We start from the raw sequence: 22,439 nt of genomic DNA on the forward strand, positions 1-22,439 counted from the left end.
GATAGTTCCGTAATGTGAGAATTAGTGGGTCGGACAGAACTATAAATACTATAAAACTCTTCAAAATCCAGTATAAAGGATATACCAAGTTTTAAATCCTAATTGTCGAAAATACGATGATTTATATTTTAATGAAATTTCTGAATCAATATTTTTCAGTTTTTGGTATTAATTATTCAATATCAATTGAAACGGATTCTAAATTTGAAAAATTATATTTCAAATAAAAAAAAACAAAACACACAACGTAATTAATGTACTAAGTGAAAAATAATGTTTTGTAGAAAGTGAATAAAACTAATAATAATTTCCGGTAACTTAATGTTAGGTACGTACGGTACGTTTATATACTTATATTACAGATAAAATGAATGAGGGTGATGTGTAATTTTTTTTTAAAGGAAAGTAATTAAACTAGATAAATATCTAATAAGACAAACGTCATATTCAAAAATGTTATTCTAATTCAATGAAGGAAAATTGATAAATAATATTTATCACCTAAATGTGTAATTTGACCAAGACATTAAAATTTTTATCTGTAAAATAACATTGACAGCAATTTTTCGGTACATTTAACTTAATGACATCCTTCAAATTATTTTTGTATATAAATATTTGTCTTATGAGGGAACAATGAATAGTTAAACATTGCATTTTTAGGGTTCTTACATCAGTTTTAAATTATATTAACATTAACAAAATGAATTTAACGATACGTAAAGTATTTTTTTTTATTTCGATTTTTGCTGCTATCAACATTATAGACGTAAGATTTTACTTTAATTGAATATTTTTTATAAATTCCAAAAACTTTCTATTATATTGTATTGTAATATTTATTATAAATTATTATTATATGTTATATCAGTAATATCCCTGACGAAAGTTTCGAATTAAATTTCAGTTAGTTTTAATATAAGTATTGTTCTGAGACATTTCGAAATTTGTTTCCGTGACAATTAGTTTCTACCTGAATCTAAATTTTAATGAAACACAGAATATTCTTTTCGAATTAATTCGTTTCATTATGGAGCTGAATTTTAATTCTTTTAAATTCTAAAATTTCATTTTGAATTAAACTTCTCAATGAAATGGATTCATTTTAAGTAAAATTTCATAATTTAAGAGGATTAAACTTTGCTTCGGATTGATTCGAAATGGAATATCAGGATTTTAAAGGATTAAAATTAAGCTTCGGAATGATTCGGGAAGAATTTTTTATTGAGTTACGTGGTAATTTAGATTTGGATAAAAATTGATTAGCTTGAAAACGAATTTTCGAACGCCTCGGAATAATACTCACCAAAATTAATTAAACAAAAATTATCCAAAACTTTTGTCAGGTCTGATATAAAATTTTATTATTTTAACTTAATCCTAATTTCAATTTGGAACGCATGAGTATTCCTCACATTAGACATCTCCGAATTTTTTTTGGTGTCGAATAAAAAATTATCAAATTTTTAATTTTGCTAAATATACTGGTAAATAAAAATTCGATAATTTTTAATTCGACACCATAAAAAATTCCGACAGGTCTAATCTGAGAAATATCCATGTGCTCTTTTAATTTCTATACTTAAGATTTATGTATAATTATAATTTAATTTTTATAAAGTGTATTCTATGCTTAAAATTTAGGTGTAATTATAATTTTATTATTTAAAAGGGTTTCATTAGAACTGTAACTCCAATTTATGCAAATTTCATGACAAAACATGATCCTGAGGGTGTAAGTGTAACAAGAATTAACAAAACTACAACTGAAATTGTATTTACAGAAGAATTTAATGCCGATACAAATCCTTTAAAAGTATGAAATTTAATATTTTAATAAAAAATTATTTCTTTCTAAATGATATACTGTTGTAAATTTTTATCTCAATTTTTCAACTACTTAAGAGGTTATTAGTTTCGATTATTATGAATCTAATATTAGATTTTCAATATTAAAAAAAAGACAGACTATTTTTTTTAATTCATCAAATTTTATTGAAAAATTTTTACACGGAAGTTTTCAGGATAATATATCTGATATTAAATTTGAAATTAGCGATCCAGAAAACCTCCAACTATAAAAAGTTTTAAGTGAATTTAATCAATTTTAAAAATTTTTCTTGACCACATTGGATCGAAAATTAAAATTTTTTTTTTTAAATATATTTTTTGTTTATTTATTTATATAGGTTCATATCGATTACTTTTTCGAAACTTCTGGAGAACGACATATTATTCAAATTGATAATTTATGTGCCCCACAAAAAAATGACACTACGGAATATGCTGCTCAGACATATGTATTAAAATATTTCGGCAACACTGATAAATGTCCAATAAAAAAGGTAATAATTTTTTCTTTTTTCTTTAATAATTTATTTTAATTAATTATTAAAAAAAAAAGTTTCAGTTTGATAATAAATAAAATTATTAAAAAATTTTCTCCTTGAAAATTTATTGAATATATATTTAAATGTTAATTATTTATAGGGAACAAAAGTTACACATACAATAGGAAAGCCTTTTACATGTAACTTAACTGATCCAGACTGTGGGAGTGATGATGGAACAATAAGTATGTTTAAGAAAAATTCAAAAAAAGGCAATTCACCACTAGTCTTGCTGGTTCATTATGGGGCAAAAGTTACTGGTTCCGATTGTTAATAAAAAAAAAGTTTATAAACTGTAATGTGAATTATTTAATTTTATTTTTTACAAAAATTAATTCTAAATGGATAATAATTTACTTGGAATGTTAAATATAAGAATGTTTTTAATGTACGTAGAGGAGTTGGAGGTTAATTGTACAATAAATTTTAAAATATTAAATAAATTATTGTGAAAATTATAAATGATTTTATAATGATAATTGCTATTATTTAATTTAAAATTTATTTTTATATAATAATAATAATAATTCGAGAATCTGTTATAGGGTAGGTGGATCAATTATCCGTAAAAGCTGATTCGGCGTTTCACGAATAATCACGACCCATCTTAAATGCAATTCTGCATCACAAGTGGGAAGCTTAATCTCAGGAACGTGTGACGACATATTCTCAAATACCAACGAAAATTCCGACCAAAGCATATACTGATATCAGTTGGACTCAATAGATTTCCTTAGTCAGACACATTTCATCATTTCAAATTATGTATCATTCAAAATATCCCTGAAAATAATTTGAATTTGTCCAAAATCAATAGGAACTAATATCAAAATTGTCCCAAAACTAGTTTGAATTTGTTTTAAAACATTATCAAATTATTTTACAATAGGTATTTTTATAATCAGTTTAAACATGTTACAAGTTGTTGCAAAATAGTTTGAATTTGTTTCAAATTAGTTTTAACCTGTTTTAAATTATTTAAAATTAGTTAGAAAATTTTAGAATCAATTTGTACATGTTTCAATGTTCGATTCGTAAAAGTTAGTATTTGTGCCAAAAACAAATATTTTCTGAAAAATAGTTTTTGATTATGTGCCAGTAGAACCAATATGAACTTGTTTGAAGTTATTCCCAACTAGTTTGAATTTGTTTGAAATCAGTATAAACTTGTTTCAAATTATTTCATATTAGTTAGGTACTTTTATAATCACTTTGAACTTGTTTCAAGCTGTTCAGAAATAGTTTGGATTTATTTAAAATTAGTATCAACATGTTTTTTTTAAATTATTCCTTATTAGTTGGGTATTTTTATATTTAGTTTGAACTTGTTTCAATTTGTTGCAAACTAGTTTGGATTTGTTTCAAATTAGTTTGAACTTGTTTCAAGTTGTTGTAAACTAGTTTGGATTTATTTCAAATTAGTTTTAACTTGTTTCAAATAATTTCAAATTTGTTATGTAGTTTTATAATCAGTTTGAAGTTGTTTCAAGTTGTCCTAAACTAGTTTGTTATACTTTTGCAAAACCAATATCAACTTGTTTGAAATTATTTCAAAATAGTCCAGGATTTTTAGAACCTGTTTAAAACTTGTTTCAAATTATTCAGAAATAGTTTGTAAAATTTTTTGCAAAATTACTCTAAACATAATTTAAATTGTTCAAAACTTGTTTGAATGTGTATAAAACAAATTTGAACTTGTATTAAATTGTCCCTGAACCATTTTAAAATTTTTTATTTATTTATTTTTTTTTTTGAATGGAAAATATTAAAAATTGATATTTAAATATATTTAATAAGCTAAGTGTTAGAATTAAAAAAAATTCTAATCCAATGAATAGAAGGAAAATCCTTATAAATAACATTATATCATAAACGTGTATATTAACCAAGACAACTTTTTTTATCAACTCTATAAACTATACAATAATGTCAACAATTTTTTCGATAAAAGTAAATTACTGATATTTTATACATAATTTTCGTAAATAAATATTTTATTTGTCACGAAACAATAAGTAGTTGAACTTGACATTGAATAGTACTAGCACCAATTTTGAATATTATTAACATTAATAAAATGAATATGATAATACGTCAATTATTTTATCTTCTTTTATTTTTTACTACTGTCAACGTCACGAATGTAAGATAAGTTCTATGGTATTATATTATATTTTATAAGTATTTTCATTAAAATTTGTATAAATAGAAATTCGGACAAAAATGAAAATACGGTGAATTGAAAATTCTGGCATTTAAAAATTTTAATCACATAAAATTCTGTTAAATGATAATTCTACACTGTAAAAAAAAATTTATTTAATTCAAATAATCAGTTACTTGACTATTATCAAATAAATATTTATTTTTATCAAATAATTATTATTTGAGACGGTATTTGTTTCAAAAAACAGAAATTATTGATTTAAATACAATTTATTTAATTCAAATAAAAATTATTTGATACAAGTAAATATTTATTTAATAATAATATGTCAAGTAACCAATTATTTAAATCAAATAAATTTTTTTTTCAGTGTATGCTAAATTAATATTCGCTTAAATTAGAATATTTTAAATAAAATGTTGCTTATGATTTTAATTTTTATCCTTTATTTTTAAGGGCTTTATGAGAAGTGGAATTACAATTTATGGTTATGTCATGCCAAGTGCTGAACCTCAGGGCGTAATTGTGACAAAAAGAAGCAATAATGAAACTGAATTTTTATATACAGAAGAATTTAACGCCAATACAAATCCATTAAAAGTACGAGATTTAAATATTAAGTTATTCAATTTTTTCTTCCTCGAAACGAGGAAAAACTTTAAAATTTAACTTTTTCTAAAAAATTACTTAAAAATATTAAAAACTTTTTCATATCAATATTATAATTTTTCATTAAATAGTAATAATACTAATAATAATAATAATACAATTTTTAAATTTAGCGCCATTATCTATAGTTTTGTGTTATATGGTTGGCACTACTTGTACTTAGCCAATTAACAAAAGATTCCTAACCTAAAAAATTCGTCTGTTCAATTTTGTGAATTGTCCTAAATAAACTTCGAAAAGTCAAATCTTTTTTTAATTTGTTTCACGAAAAACAAAAAATTTGGTACTTTTTTACTTAATTACTCAATTTTTACAATAATTTACACTTTATTTTTGAATTTAAAACAAAATTGATATAGAAAATATTTTTAAAACTTGTTTCCGCAAGTTAAAATAAGTTTTAATTTTTTTTTCTGTAACAGCTCAAAGCAAACCATAATATTAATGTACTTCTGTTTATATAGCTTTATTTCAATTATCTTTTCGAAAATACTGGAAAACGACAAATCGTAGAAGTTGATAATTTATGTGCGGAACACAAATACGGTACTCCGGAATATGCTGCCAAGTTATATGTATTAAAATATTTCGCCAACACTGATAAATGTCCAATAAAAAAGGTAATGGAGAAAAGTATTTTTAATAAGAAACAATAATTTTTTTTTCATTGACAATTGAATATAAAAATAAATTTAATTTTTTATAGGGAACAAAAGTTACATTCAAAATAGGACAGCGTTTTATATATTCTATAGAAAATCCAGGCTGTGGTATTAATGTTGGAACATTCAGTTTGTTTAAGAAAACTTCAATACCAGACATTACACCATTAGTCTTTCTGGTCAACTTTAGAGGAAATATTACTGGTCCCGATTGTTGAAAAAAAAAATGTTTATTAATCAGAAAAAAATATTAAATTGTTTAATTATTACAATGGGTAATCTTTTACAAAAAATGAATGAACTATTTAATTTTAACGTACAACCAGAAAAAAATTTCTTTAATTCAAAGAAATCAATTTTTTTCACAAATTTTTCTTTGATACAAAGAAAATTTATCTGTTTCAAACAAATTATCTTTGATTCAAAAAAAAAAAATTATCTTCGTTTCAAAGAAGTTTTTTATTTAATTCTAATAAATGTTTCTTTCACCATATATTAAAGTTCTTTGAAACGAAGAAACTTTTTTGTTTCAAAGAAAACAAGTCAAAGAAATTGGTTTCTTTAAATCAAAGAATTTTTTTTTCCAAGTGTAAAAAAAGTTTTTAATATATGGGACGTTTCGCGCCAACCGGGCCACCCATCTCTCCAAAATTGAGAGCTTTCAAAATTATTGATTATATATAGAAATTATGTGTATATATAAGTACTTTTGAAAAATGAGTGGCCTTTTGAAAAATCCAATATGGCGGCTGAAATATAACCCATAAAAGAATGAAAAACAGGAAAGATGGTTGCAAACATATAAATAAAAATGAATATAATGAAGAAAACAGCTCTGCATCGACATAAAGTTCATCACTTAAGAATAGACAATATATACCATAAGTGAAAATAATAAATTTACCAAATCCAAAATGGCGGATCCAATATGGCGGACTAAAATTTTTAAAAGTAATTGGAATCACTTGAGACTTGCCACTAAGGGGTTTTTGGGGTCGCTGATAACGAATCTGAAGTCATTTTTTCTAAAATTCAAAATGGCGGATCCAATATGGCGGACTAAAATTTTTAAAAGTAATTGGAATCACTTGAGTCTTGCCACCAAGGGGTTTTTGGGGTCGCTAATAACGAATCTGAATTCTTTTTTCTAAAATTAATTATGGCGGATCCAATATGGCGGACGAATTTCAAAGAATTAATCGAAATCGTGTAAAAGTCGTTACTTGGGGGTTTTAGGAGTCGCTGATTACAAATCTTATCTTACTTTTATTGAATTACATTATTTTCTTAAGTAATTGCTCTTTAAATCTGAATTAGTAAAAATGTTTACTAATTAAAATTAGTGACTCACTTTTTGCTTTAGAATTAGTTAAATTTTACTAATTGTTAGTAAAAGTTACTAATAATTAGTAAAATTTTTACTAATTCAGAGGCAAAAAGTGAGACACTAATTCAAATTAGTAAACATTTTTACTAATTCAGTTTTAGAGAGTGTACCGTCGACATTGACGTTACCCGATGAACACCGCGGGGAGGTTGCACGATCGGTTTTGTACATCATATAGCCCTTAAAAGGGCTGTTTGGTAGAGCTGCCTGAATTTTGAAAAAAGATTAAGATCAAAATCAGCGTAACAGCATTTATTATTAATTTTTTTACATTTAATAATGTTTTATTTATCAATAAAAAAGAATTTTTTAAATTTACTTAAAAAAGATTGAATGTAAAGAAAAAATTTGAGAATAGAAAAAGAGGTAATCTGGGTTACTACTATGCCACATAGGGTTAATCAAAGTCAGATTTTCTGTATCTTTTGTTATAAATATCAAATATGAAAATAAAAAAATGAAGTAAGAAGAACAGTATACGCATCAACTATTAACCACACAGAAAAAGAATGTTCACCAAAGTGCTTCTATTTATCATATGGAAGTTGCGTCTCTATAGTGAGAAAGAAATGGATTCATTCATCCTCGACATTTAGCGTTAAAAAAAGTAACTAAATTTCTTGCTTGAGCATATTGTATGCACACGTCATAGTCTAAATAGAATAATAACTCGATAAATCTTTTCAATATTTAGCTCTAAAGTGTTTTCTAGATCGCTGGATAAGAATCTAATTTATTAATGTTACGATAAACATTTCATTTTTTAAAACAATTTATTATTGATTATTTATAGCATATTAAAAAAAACTGGAAATCAACAAATTTCTATGAAATAATTAACTTTTTAGTACCACATAGTATTAAATTAATAATCCAAATAAGAAATTCAGTTAAACTGCTGAAAACTACTGCATAAAATTGTTTAAATAAACAATTTTTGTTATGTTTTAACTTTTTACCCATTTTAGAAAAAAGACTTCAGATTCGTTATCAGCGACCCCAAAAACCCCTTAGTGGCAAGACTCAAGTGATTCCAATTACTTTTAAAAATTTTAGTCCGCCATATTGGATCCGCCATTTTGAATTTTAGAAAAAATGACTTCTGATTCGTTATCAGCGACCCCAAAAACCCCTTAGTGGCAAGTCTCAAGTGATTCCAATTACTTTTAAAAATTTTAGTCCGCCATATTGGATCCGCCATTTTGGATTTGGTAAATTTATTATTTTCACTTATGGTATATATTGTCTATTCTTAAGTGATGAATTTTATGTCGATACAGAGCTGTTTTCTTCATTATATTCATTTTTATTTATATGTTTGCAACCATCTTTCCTGTTTTTCATTCTTTTATGGGTTATATTTCAGCCGCCATATTGAATTTTTCAAAAGGCCACTCATTTTTCAAAAGTACTTATATATACAAATAATTTCTATATATAATCAATAATTTTGAAAGCTCTCAGTTTTGGAGAGATGGGTGGCCCGGTTGGCGCGAAACGTCCCATATGTATTCCAAAAAAAAATTTCACGATTGAAAATTACATGTAAATGATATATAATAAATGTATTATTATATGTATATACCAGGGAACATGAAAATTACTATAATTATTTTTTTAATAAGATACTTCAACTTTTTATGTCTACAACTTGTAGAGGACTTTTAAAATACAATATATTTATTTTTAATAAAATAACTCTAAAATATAACTTGTAATTAATAGTTTTAAAAAATAATTAATAATAAAGCAGCTCCTTTTCGCCGTGTGAATAAATTTAATCTTCCTTGAGGTTAAAGGCAGTAGATATGTCTGCGCAGAAGCTATATACAAACATTCTGCGCAGACGCAGAATATATCTACTGCCTTTAACTTTAAGGAAGATTAAATTTATCCACAAGGTGAAAACAACAATATAAAAAAAAATAATTTTCATGAGCTTTAAAATAGTATAACCCTTTTTGTAAAGAAAAATAATGTGATAATTTACAATTTTTTTTTTTTGGTAAAAAAAACAATTGTATGTAATTATTACTTACAAAAAATATATTTCTAACCTTATAGAGAGCAGCCAATCTATCATATATATTTTGAACAATGAAATCTGTATTAAACACACGCGATATTTAAAAAATTTCGAACACTACCGAAATCACGTTTAATAAATTAAAGAAACAAATTACTTTTCCTAAAGATTTAAGCAATCGTAATTTTAAGAATTTCGAACACTTCCGAAACAAAAAATTTACGAAAATGATAAAAAAAAAAGTTTTGAATATTTTTTATTCACGAATTAAAAAATTCGAACACACACGAAACAATTTACTTCAAATATAAAAAGACAATAAAGAAAATATATATTTAAATACATAAAAATTTTGCTATTTAATTTACAAAATTTACACTCGAATTGATCGTGTCTAAACAGGTCGATACACGAATTGCAACTGATTGAATTATTACTTGAGATTTCCTACCCGCACGCATTGTTTATAACTCAGGGTTTCAGTTACCCTTTGTACTTAAATGTAAACATAAACAGCTCGGGTTGCACAGATATAAAAATAATTCCAAAATATTTTTGTCATAATATTTATATAATATTTATATATTAAAAATTTTTCGTATCATTCAGTCCCTTGATGATGTGCATTTGCTGCAATCTGATGTCGATAAAATTGTATTTTGGTCGGAAGCTAATTTTTTACCGCTTAATATTTCTAAATGTCATGTTCTATCTTTTTCCCGATCTAAATCCCCAATACAATCAGACTATGTCATTAACCATATGATAATTAACAGAGTATATTCAACCTGTGACCTTGGTGTGATCTTTGACTATAGGCTGTCTTTTAATGAGCAGATTTCTAATGTGGTTAAGTCAGCGTCTATAGCGTTAACGTATTTATTTAGATCATCTAAAAATTTCCGAAATGAAACTACGTTCATAGCCTTATATAATTCTCTAATATTATCGAAGTTTAGGTATGCTTCCTCTGGGTGGAATCCTTATTTTGAAAAGTATAAATTGGAACTCGAACCTGTCCAAAAGCGTTTTTTAAAATTTTTGGCGTTTAAGGAGGATGGTTCGTACCCCTTACCTGGCTCAAACTACATTAGTTTATGTAACAGATTTCATTTTAAAACTCTAGCTGCTAACAGAATTTTTGATGCTATTATTTTTTTATTAAAGATATTGAACTCGCAAATTCATGCGCCTGAACTACTACTGCAAATACCTTTTAGAATTCCGAGATTACAGTCTAGAAATGACGAACCGTTCTACCTCTCAGCACCTACCAACACAAGTGGTGAAGTTGCCCCAATATATTTTGCATGTAAGCATGTAAATATATTGGTGTCGAAAATTCAGCCTGATTTGGACTTGTTTTTTTCATCGAAATCTAAGTTTATTGAGACACTTAATGCATATGTAACCGATTCTTAATATGTTATTTTTTGTGTTAATTTCTAATTTTTTTTTTTGTGGAAATTATATGTACCACAACTTAATCTAAACAACTTACATTATCATTTCGTCACCCATTTATGGTCCAATTAGGACTGCGGGTGTATATGTAAATAAATAAATAAATAAATAATATAATATAAAAAATTATAGTTCTTTACTACATGGAAAGTAAAAAGCTACTTTGGGGTAAATTCGATTTTACTTTAAAATTCAAAATTATTTTTATTTTTCTTTATATAATTTTTTAAGGCTTACTTCAGTTATATTTTCGAGGATACTGGAACTTGAGAATTCATAAAAGTTGACAATTTATGCGCTAACTATAAAATTGGAAGTTTAGAGCATGACGTTCAATTATTAATTTTGTCAAAATTTGTAAATATCAACAATTATCCAATCAAAAAAGTGAGTAAATTAGAAAACTAATATATGCTCTATATTTTCTTAAAAAAAAAAAAATATTATACATATAAATAAAACATTTTTTTAAACCATAATTTTTAGATAAAAATTAAAATATAAAATTTTTCTCTATAGGGTACTAAAGCAGTTTACAGAGTACCTGATCCTTATACATATCAAACGGAAAATCAAGAATGTGGTCGAGTTGATGGAAGAGTATCTATATTTAAAAGAAATTTACAAAAACCACGTTTAAATCCACTAGTGTTGGGAATTCACTTTTTGGGAAACGTGACTGGTGCGAAATGTTCGAATTAGATTTTGAACATTTTTTTTTAATATGGAGAATATATATACAATTGATTTTATTTAAAAAAAAAATAATAATAATAGAAATTTTATTTTACATAAATTTATATGATTTTGTTTTAAAATTTTCGAATTTTTTATAATTACTAAAAAAAAATTTTGAAACTAAAACGAGAAAATTTAGTAACTATATAAAAAAATTGGATTAATTCTAACAAATATTAACCTGAAAGTAGTTTAATACCATTAATTTTTATTAGAAAGCCTTATAAATGATCATAAAATACATAAATCTAAGAGTTACAATTTTTTACTGTTCTTATAATATTTTATTGTATTTGAGAAGTTTAAATAAGTGCGTTTTTTCGTTTATTGGTGGTCGTTGGCGTTTCTAATCGAAAAGTAAACGCTTCGCAGTGAACGCACGATATATATACTTGAGGCGCCCGAGCGTGTGATGGAGGGGGCGAGACTCTCGCTAGCCAGAGAGTCAGAGTGCCCCCTCCATCACACACTTGCGCGCCTAGAGTATAAATATAGTTCGTTTACTGCCGAGCGATCACTTTTCGATTCGTCGAGTAGCAGTGAATATTTCTCCTGGTTGTACCATCATTAGGCCACTAGTTAAATTAAATTTAATTAGTTACATTAGTATTGTACACTGGAGACTCCATCCATTGGACGGCTCGAGTCTTACTCTCTAAATCTGAATCAGTCATATTTTACTTATTAGCAGTAGAAATCTACTAATTGCCATAGCGAGAATTGAGCAACTGACAATTAGTAGAAATTTACTGATTCAATTAGTAAAATATCAATTACTGATTGAATCAGTAATATAAATAGATGGCGGCGGCCACAATATCTACTGATTTAATAGTTAATTTTAAAGGTTATGTTATTTACTATTATTTATTATTATTTATTTATTATATTTATTATTTAGTTATTTTCTATTGCTTGCATATTCACTAATTATATTAGTAAATTTCAAAAAATAACTGAAACTTCAGTTAAAATGAAAAGTACTGAAAACGCTGAAAACTGTAAACCTTCAGGGCTGTACTACGAATAAAAAAGGTGGGGGGCTCTCTCTCAGAACGTATATTACATAAAGCAACTAATGTTCACTTATAATGGTACCATTAAAACAGACGCTCCTGAATATTATTTTCTGAGTGCAGACACGCCCACTTCTTTCCCCTTACGTTTTACTGTATCGCGCCACCAACATGTTCAATGGATGGAGTCCCAATGGATAAAGTCTCCAGTGTATGTCAAAAATAAAAACAAATTTTGAAGGCAAGATATTATTAACCAAATTAACAAAAATCAAAAATTCAATTGAATTTCTGTTATGGGAGTCATAAGGAATAAGAAAAAAATTTGGTATGATTATTAAGTCTGTCTTTTGACACTGACTGTGATGACGCGTTCTGCGTCTGCGTACACGCGTAGTGTACTACGCAGACAATTGCTCCGCCATATTGTAAAAAGACTATAAAATTCCATAAGTTTGTCACTTTGAAAAATCATGTAACTGTTTAAATATAAATAATAATCACAGGCACACAAAAAATAAAAAGCTGTTTGGCCGAGACACTACACTAGTCTATTTTCATGTATTTTTTCACGCCGAATCCGAAGTCAGAATTATCAGATTAGCTTTTATTTTTGAGATAAATTCAAAAAACTGCTCAGAAAGAAAAATAAAATCAAAAAGTTAAAAAAAATTTTTAATGTCACTGCGATAGTGTAATTTCATGTATTTTTGGAATTATCTTCAAAATTTGAGCCAATCTGTCAATTCTGACTTCGAATTCGGATTTAGCGTGAAAAATACATGAAAATGCACTATCGTAGTGTTTCGGCAAAAAAAATTATTTGTGCCCCTAATTCAGAATTTTTATCAATTTTTGCCGATTTTAGCTCAAAGAAATTTTTTTTTGCCGAAACACTACACGGAGAGAAATCTGGTGCGATTTACGCATGAGCATGTCCTTAGGAATATAGTAACAGACGCTTTCAAGCAAAAATCCTAAGTGAGCGAGGTATTATTGTATGAGTCTCACCTGATATTCAGATGGAATCTTATGGTTTTTGCTTGGAAGTGTCCATGCTATATTCCTATGGACTTGCTCATGCGCAAATCGCAGCAGATTTCTCTCCGTGTACGATAGTGCATTTTAATGTATTTTTTCACGCTAAATCCGAATTCGAAGTCAGAATTGACAGATTGGCTCAAATTTTGAAGATAATTCCAAAAAACTGATTTTGAGTATTTGGAATTTTTTGTTACTTGCGTTTTTTTGCAATTATCTCAAAAATTTGAGCGAATCTTACAATTCTGACTTTGGATTCGGATTCAGCGTGAAAAAATACATGAAAATAGACTAGTGCAGTGTCTCGGCCAAACCACATTTTATTTTTTGTGTGCCTGTGTAATTTAAATACATAAATGAAAATTATTTTATTCTAAGATGTGAAATTTGTTTAGCGAAAGGTTAATAAATTTAATAGTTACTATTTAAAAAAAAACAAAATTAAATAAGGAAAACATTTTTATTTATTTACAAAAAATATATTCATTATATTGAAATTTAAAAATAACTTTTTTTTTATCAAATAAGTAACAAGTTTTTTATATTTTTCAAATCAAAACGTTAATTATTATTTTCGAATATTTTCTTTTACAAAATAATAATAATAATAATAATAATAATTTATTTCCCAAAGTAAAATAAAGAAATGCCTTATTGTTAAAAGCGATATATTTATATTACATACGTATATTAATAAACATACAAAATTTCATCGAAAAAAATATGTTAATATTTATTTGTATTTTTATTTTTATCTGTATTTACAAACATTTTTTTTGCAAATTGATAAAAACTTTTTCCTTCACTTTCTTTATAATCCGAGAATATAAAAAGGTTATAAAATTAATACTGAATTAAGCGTTTAACTTATAATTTCAATAAGTTTAATATTTTATATCTCCATATACGATAAGTGATATATATACATATACAGTCAAACATGATAAAACTTATTTTTCTATTTTTCGCATACATTTCTATCAATAATGCCGTAGTAAGTTTAATTTAATTAAACAAATGAGGCATTCTATCTCAACCCGTTCCACCTTCAAAAGACGATCGCCAGCAGAGCGTTTTTTAAGTTAATATTTTTATATCAAAAGTAAATAATTTATATAATGTTACACACTATTTCGAAAGAGAATTTAATGATCTTTCGATTGGTCTTAACATTTTTTTAATTTTCTCACAATTTCATACAGAAATCTTGATTTGAAATATAAAACTCATGATATCTCAAAACATCCCCCATTCAATTTTATTTTAATATATATGAAAATAAAGCTTAGTTTTTCTAGTTTCAAATTCCGTTTGGTTTATCATGGACATTTGTGAGGATTTTTGGATAACAGTGATTCAAAATATGTGTTTTTGAAAACTTTGACGCGAAGTATGAAGTTGAATCCTAACCCGCATTCAACCTACGTCACACACGAATTTCATTGTTTTGAAAAAAAATCGCAACCTATAATAATAAAAATTTTCTGTAAGGAGATTAATAATATCGTATTTATTTTAATAAAATGCTTTTAAGTGATTTTTAAGTTTAAATTTAAAATTACTCACCAAATTAATTTTTTAATATTAAATGCAATTATTATTGGAGGAAAATTTTAAATAAATACTTTTATTTTATGAAAAAAAAAGACATTTTTTTGTAGGTTAAACGAAACATTTTTTATTTCAGCAAAAATTAAACACAGAAGAATTATAGTTCTTGAAAAAATACTAAATAAATAGCTATTAGAAGATTACATTTAAAATATTTAGAACAAATTTATTCAAATTATTTATTTAAAGATAATTATTGTATAAATAAATAAATATTTATTTCGATTTTGTGATTTTTTTCAAAACAATGAAATTCGTGTGTGACGTAGGTTGAATGCGGGTTAGGATTCAACTTCATATTTCGCGTCAAAGTTTTCAAAAACACATATTTTGAATCACTGTTATCCAAAAATCCTCACAAATGTCCATGATAAACCAAACGGAGTTTGAAACTAGAAAAACTAAGCTTTATTTTCATATATATTAAAATAAAATTGAAGGGGGGGTGTTTTGAGATATCATGAGTTTTATATTTCAAATCAAGATTTCTGTATGAAATTGTGAGAAAATTAAAAAAATGTTAAGACCAATCGAAAGATCATTAAATTCTCTTTCGAAATAGTGTATAACATTATAAGATTATTTTCTTTTTTATATAATAAAAATCTCTTGAAAAACGCTCTGCTAGCGATCGTCTTTTGAAGGTGGAACGAGTTGAAATAGAATGCCTCAAATATTTTCTCTTACATATATATGTTTAATTTTTTGTAATATATTTAAAATTCTTTTAATTCATTTTAAAGCCAGTGAATAGGACAAATAATATGTTATGGGTGCATATTAAAACAAGCAAAGATTTTCGAGGAGTTAGAGTATCACAAATAAGTGGTGGATATGAAATTGAATGGTTGGAGGACTATGATGATCGTACAAATGACTTAAAAGTATGTCAATGAAAAAATAATTATTACATAAAAAAATTTTTTTTTTTGGAAATTAACATTGGAAAAAATTGTACACTAAATTAGTAAATAGTAAAAAAAATTAGGGGTAAGTACGACACTACTTTGGGGTAAATACTACTATACACTAGGCTGAGGTAAATATGACTGTACATTAACTTTACTTTATTACTTCTTTGGGGTAAATTCAACATTACTTTGGGCTAAATCCAATACTAGAGTGAGGTAAATACGATTTTCGGATAACTCTATAACACTGTACCAAAATAAATTCGAAAAAATTTTGAGTGAAAAGCAACATTTAATTTTTTTTTAATTATCCAAATTATTGAAAAAAATACTTAATTTAGAAAATATGATATTGAATTAAATTAATTTCACTGTAAATTACTATTAATATTATTTTTATTTCAGGGCTACTTTAACTATATTTTCGAAGAATCGGGACGTCGAGAAATTATAAATGTTGATAATTTATGTGGTACCTATAATCCAGGTACATTAGAGTATGCTGTACAACAACATATGCTGTTAAGATTTGCAAACACAAAAAAATGTCCAATTAAAAAGGTTCGTAAATTATTAAGAATAAAATAATTATTATACTTTCATCATTTTTAAAATTTATGAAATTATCAAAAAAATAAATAAATAAAAATTTTCCACAGGGTACAAAAGCTATTTACACTCTACCTGATACGTACACATGGCAAACTGAAAATCGAGAATGTGGTTTAGTTGATGGATCAGTTTATATAAAAAAGAAACGTTCGCGAAGAGCGGGTCATACACCATTTTTATTGCGAATGTTTTTTTCAGGAAATGTCACCGGTACCGAATGTATGAATTAGATACAATGAATATGTGTTTTCGATAAAATGAAAAAATATATATATATATATAACCAAAAGAACCAAGAATAATATTTTCTGAATGTTTAATTGAAAGATTTGAAATATTTTAATGCAAGGTGCAATTTAGAAAATATCCACCTGTAAGGAAATATTGCAGTTAAAAATTGAGTAAATAATTGAAATTTTCTGTAAGTGTAAAATAACAAATTACAGTATTATTAATTTTAAAAATTTGTAAAATTGATTTTTGTAATTAAAAATTTTTTTTATAAAAATTTATTTATATACCTATATATTTTCATTATTTAATTGATGTTTAGTAATTAAATTTTAAAAATCAGTAACAAAAGCAGGCGCAAAGCACCAATCGGATATACGCTGAAAAATAAGTGAAATTCCACTAATTCATCAGTGCATATAAGCTGATTGGAATCAGTGGTATACTTATAGCTCAGAATCAGCGAGATTCCGTTGATTCAAATTTAGAGAGTATTGGATTCAATTTAATGGGGTGAATCCGAAATTTATGTATTTAATTTATTATTATGTATTTTCATTTATTGTTTATTTACGAGGAATTATACACCCATTCTGGCAAAAAATTTGTGACATTTTGGGAAATTTGTATTTTTTTTATTTAAGGTACATATCACTCTTTTAACATTAAAAATGATAAAAATTCACATCAATAAATACTAAAAAAAAAAATGTATATTGTGAGAATAAAAGATAGTAATTTTAAGAAATTAACATTTTTCATAAAAACAAAGCACAATTTTTGTTACTGACTGTACAAATGTGCAACCTAAGTAAACGAAATTTATGAAAGTTTCATGAAATACAGTTATTAATTTAAGGGAGATATCACTTCAAATATTAAAGAAATTTATTTAATAAATGAGAATTTGTCATGAAATGCTGGAATTTCATTTAATTAATTTTTTTTTTAAACTTTGAAGTAACAATTCTTAACAAGCTTATAATCGCGGCTAATTGACACTTCATGAACTTGAAAAAAAAATATTTTATAAATAAGAATAATAATAATATAATGAATAAATAAATAATTATATTTCAAGATGTAGTTTGAAATACTACATAATGAATTCAAATTTTACGCGCGTTAAAAACCTTTTCTCCTCACGTCACGTGGGATCTGCTGTTCTCATTACAGCGTTACCAAGTTTTCACTATTCACAAGTTGAAAAAGCTGTTTTTTTTACACGATTTACATTATTAGTGATGGACAACGAGACCTGATTATTATCAATTATCTCGCTCATTTTTGTTTTATCAAAAATATTATCGAAACTGAGAATCTTAATTTCCATTTGTTTTGATCGTCTCGTATCATCACGTTTCTCGTAAATTTTGACAACAAAAATATCATGTTAATGATATGCAGCATACATGAATGTAAACAATTATTATAATCATTAGTTTTTATAGATGTTTAAAGGTTATTAAATTATTTATTAAATTCCTTTTTATTTTTTATCTCAATCATGAGAAATAATACTATTTTTTATATAAAATATATTAATATATTTTCTAAATTTTTACTCTATATTTTCAATCAAATATAAATATTTATAAAAAAGGGTTAGTGCACTAACCACTGACTTGTAATTAAAATTAGAGTTCGCAATTTCAAGAAATTACAGTCACAATATTATAACCACTGAACTGAAAAAATGATCAAGTTTTATATACATTCGAAACTGGTTAAGAGAAACCTCTATAAGGGAGAGTCTATTGATGGTCCCGCCATTTTTACATGTAAAACTCTCCGTAAAAGAGATTTTTGTAAGAGAGAATCGTTTATCTCGTGGACCTCTATAAGCGAGAGTCTTGTCGGCGCATATTTCAAAATTTTATTTGAATATAATCGGCCTTCAATCCATTAGCATTTGTTTACTTCTCGGTTACTTGTTCTAAAGTGAAAAATAAGAATTATCTATAATCAGAGGATAATTTATGTTTTCAAGTGTTATTATCGCAATGAAGTCAGCAATAATATTTTAACCTGGTTGGATAAAAATGTTAATCCTGTTATAAACATGCTTCTTGCTATAAAATTCTTTAGCAAAGCTTGGCATTCTATAAGCGAAGTTACCATCAAGAATTGCTTCAAAAAAGATGGATTTTGGACTGTTGAGGGAAATAAAACTGAAGACGATGTTGCTGTCCCTAGTGTCGATGAGTGGAGCACATTAATAACTACCAAGACTGATATTCAAACTCCAAATTTTGAAGACTTTGTAAAGGTTGATGAAAATGTAATTGTTGCAGGAGAATTGACAGATGACGATATTGTTAATAATTGTGTTCAATGTGACAATAATGACAATGCCCAGATAGCACGAAAACTTGCAGCAAGCTTGTCTGAGCTAGCGAAATGTCCCACCCAGGGCAAGCTTTCCGTGAAAGCTTACTGTAAGCTTTCCAAGAAAGGTTGCTGCAATCTTGCCATGAAAGATTGCTACAAGATTGCTGCAAGCATACTAAGAATGATTGCGGGAAACTTGCCGTGAAAGATTGCTGTAAGCTTGCTACGTAAGGTTGCAGGAGAATTTCAACAAGCTTCTGGAAAGGTTGCTGCAAGCTTGCTGCAATTTTTAAAAAATACATTTTAAATTTAAAAAAAATTTATATGTTTTCTAAATTTGAAAATCCTTGTGACGTTTATTATTATTAATTGTGTCCAGTTTATTTTCATTTGGAAACTTAACGAGAAAATTTTCGAAACAAATTTGAGGAGTCTGGGAATTGAACCCGGGTTCGACAGACACTAACCAAAGACCCTAACCAAGAACCTACTCGATCAACTATCAGAGAATAAAAAAATCTTGCTCTTAACCCTCGACTGTTTTTATGAGTTAAAAAACAGTTGAATTTTTTTTTTTGATATTTTTTTTATTATATTTCATTATATTTTTATTTATTTTTTATTATTGTTTTATTTATTATATTTTTATTATAATATTTTATTATATACAAAATAATACCAAAAAATAAATTAAAAATATTTACAAAAATATAAAAAATTAATTTAATTAGTTAAAAATTAAGGTATATTGAAAAAATAACGACAATTAATACTAGAAATTAAAATGATAAATAAAGTAAGTATATAATAAGATATATAAATATTATTATTAAATTAACAAATGTTTAATACATTTAAAAAATTTTATTCATCTTTTCAATAAGTAATTTTCATATTTTAAATAAATTTTATAAAATATAACAATAATAACATTGATTAATTAACAAATAAAATAGAAAACACAAAATTTTTATTTAAAAGCATTTTGAAAAAGCTCGCTGTTTTTCAACTGTTTTTCAACTCATAAAAACAGTCGAGGGTTAAGAGCAAAATTTTTTTATTCTCTAATAGTTGGTCGAGTAGGTTCTCAATTAGGGTCTTTTGTTAGTGTCTGTCGAACCCGGGTTCAATTCCCAGTCCCCTCTTTGTTTCGAAAATTTTCTCGTTAAGTTTTCAAATGAAAATAAACAGGACATAATTAATAATAATAAACGTCACAAGGATTTTCAAATTTAGAAAACAAATAAATTTTTTTTAAATTTAAAATGTATTTTTTTAAAAATTGCAGCAACCTTTCCAGAAGCCTGTTGAAATTCTTCTGCAACCTTATGTAGCAAGCTTACAGCAATCTTTCACGGCAATATAGATATTTCTCTTTTTGACAAAATTTTTGCGCTTCAGAAGTAAATTGAAAATATTTAAACAGGAAAACAAACAAAAATTACCGATTTTCTTAAACATAAATAAATAATACATAGGGTAACTGCACCAGTGGTGGATCAGTTAAGCCCCTTAACTTTCGTATTTTGACTTTGAAGTTCTGTATAGGTTGTTTTTAGACAAATTCGAGGTTATTCTTTATAGTATTATGGACCAGATAGTTCCAATAGACATTTCCTTCAAGGTTAGACTTAATTTTGACACCTACGTTTACTTTAATGCTCCATCAAAGATAATTTGTCAATGATCCTATTCTGGATCACTGTTTGCACCAGTCATGGTTATAGATTGCTCCAGTGGTGGATCACTTAAAAAATCATACTAAAAAACATTGCATTTTAAAATTACGAGACTGAGACGTTTTGCAACTTTTATAAGGCTTTACGGACAGATTTTCAAATTCACTTTCCTATCCATATCCCCTCCTCTTTCATTTCTATAGCTATAATGTGACTAAACATTAATTAATCATCTTTTTATTAGAATTTTTGGTAATAAATAAATGGAAACTCTTAAAGCTTCAGTTTCAATGATAAATAACATTTATTAATTTTGGGTATTTTAATTCAACAAAAAAATTCAACATTTTACATCCCACATCTCACTTCCCACATTTTACATCCCACTTCCCACATCCCACATCTCACTTCCTAGATTTTACATCCCACTTCTCACTTCCCACATTTTACATACCACTTCCCACATCCAACATCTTGTGGTTAATGGGAGAGATGTGAGAAGTGGGATATAAAAGGTGAGAAGCGTGATAAGAAAAGTGTAATGTACAATGTGAGATGTGAAGTGTGAAATGTGAAATGTGAGAAGTGAGATGTGAAATGTGGGAAGTGAGATGTGGAATGTGAAATATGGGAAGTGGGATGTGGTATGTGAAATATGGGAAGTGGGAAGTGGATATGAAATATGGGAAGTAAGAAGTGAGATGCGAAATATGGGAAGTGGGATATGAAATATGGGAAGTGAGATGTGAAATATGGGATGTGGGATGTAAAATGTAGGAAGTGAGATGTGGGATTTGGGATGTAAAATGTGGGAAGTGAGATGTGGGAAGTGGGAAAGTTACGTAATCGACCCCCAGGTGTTAACAATTAATAAACATTTGAATTAGTGTTAACTAAAATTTAACTCATAAAATTTTCAATAAAACAATTCGTCAACAGGCGAAAAGTAGGACTGATCCACCACTAGATTTTGTTACTTTTTTGGTTCCAGTCGTGGATCACCCCAAAACAATGGACACGCGCTACTTACAGACGTAAATATTGTTCTCAGGGCTCTATGGGGATGAAACCAAATGCCTCCTATTGTGAAAAGAATTAAAAATTGTCCTAAAATGGCTCCAAAGCTTTCTATTCCAAAATATACTCTTAACTTACATGCTAAGGAAAACTCTTGTTTTCTGTCACCACTTTAGTAATTGTTGTCCTGCTTTCTTCGCGATGAATTTAAAAATTTTTTTAAATTGTAATATTGATCTATATAACTTTCTTAACAATTACCGACACTTGCGGTTCATTTACTTACAAACGTGTAAACACAAATGACCATTTTTCTCGCAGTTGATCCACCACTGGTGCATGATCCACCACTGGTGCAGTTACCCTATGGCGTAATAATAATAATAAAATAATAAACCATTCTTAGTCAAATATTTCATATTATATTACTTTAAAAAAACATAAATTCATAAACCTCTATAAGTGATAAAAATCGATCTCAGACCTC

The 22,439-nt window shown here is 26.5% G+C and overlaps 3 protein-coding genes across 4 annotated transcripts in view; 2 read left to right on the top strand and 1 right to left on the bottom strand.

Moving 5' to 3' along the window:
• LOC127288394 (cell adhesion molecule Dscam2-like) overlaps nucleotides 1-22,439 on the bottom strand; it is a 238,209-nt gene that overhangs the window by 144,834 nt on the left and 70,936 nt on the right. The window lies entirely within an intron of this gene.
• On the top strand, nucleotides 634-2,833 carry LOC127288367 (uncharacterized). 2 transcript variants are annotated; one of them, XM_051315770.1, is made up of 4 exons: nucleotides 634-769; nucleotides 1,673-1,816; nucleotides 2,190-2,345; nucleotides 2,491-2,833. In XM_051315770.1, the coding sequence occupies exons 1-4, from the start codon at nucleotides 704-706 to the stop codon at nucleotides 2,662-2,664; spliced, it is 540 nt and encodes a 179-aa protein (XP_051171727.1). In that variant the 5' UTR covers nucleotides 634-703; the 3' UTR covers nucleotides 2,665-2,833. The 2 variants fall into 2 exon arrangements, with proteins under 2 accessions (XP_051171727.1, XP_051171728.1); XM_051315771.1 differs by having other exon boundaries at nucleotides 1,673-1,735.
• On the top strand, nucleotides 4,389-7,747 carry LOC127288368 (uncharacterized). The gene is made up of 4 exons (XM_051315772.1): nucleotides 4,389-4,533; nucleotides 5,014-5,157; nucleotides 5,691-5,846; nucleotides 5,933-7,747. Exons 1-4 carry the CDS (start codon nucleotides 4,468-4,470, stop codon nucleotides 6,104-6,106), a joined length of 540 nt encoding a protein of 179 aa, XP_051171729.1. The 5' UTR covers nucleotides 4,389-4,467; the 3' UTR covers nucleotides 6,107-7,747.

Source organism: Leptopilina boulardi, unplaced genomic scaffold, assembly GCF_019393585.1.
Source record: "Leptopilina boulardi isolate dan_hultmark-lab unplaced genomic scaffold, ZJU_Lbou_2.1 LbouV2_384, whole genome shotgun sequence".
Classification (NCBI taxonomy): domain Eukaryota; kingdom Metazoa; phylum Arthropoda; class Insecta; order Hymenoptera; family Figitidae; genus Leptopilina; species Leptopilina boulardi.

Excerpts from the sequence above, each read along its gene's own strand:
- LOC127288367 (XM_051315770.1), top strand. The coding sequence starts at position 704 with ATGAATTTAACGATACGTAAAGTATTTTTTTTTATTTCGATTTTTGCT. Across the intron at positions 770-1,672 it reads CTGCTATCAACATTATAGAC|GGTTTCATTAGAACTGTAAC; the intron begins GTAAGATTTTAC and ends ATTATTTAAAAG. Across the intron at positions 1,817-2,189 it reads CCGATACAAATCCTTTAAAA|GTTCATATCGATTACTTTTT; the intron begins GTATGAAATTTA and ends TTATTTATATAG.
- LOC127288368 (XM_051315772.1), top strand. The coding sequence starts at position 4,468 with ATGAATATGATAATACGTCAATTATTTTATCTTCTTTTATTTTTTACT. Across the intron at positions 5,158-5,690 it reads CCAATACAAATCCATTAAAA|CTTTATTTCAATTATCTTTT; the intron begins GTACGAGATTTA and ends CTGTTTATATAG. Across the intron at positions 5,847-5,932 it reads ATAAATGTCCAATAAAAAAG|GGAACAAAAGTTACATTCAA; the intron begins GTAATGGAGAAA and ends AATTTTTTATAG.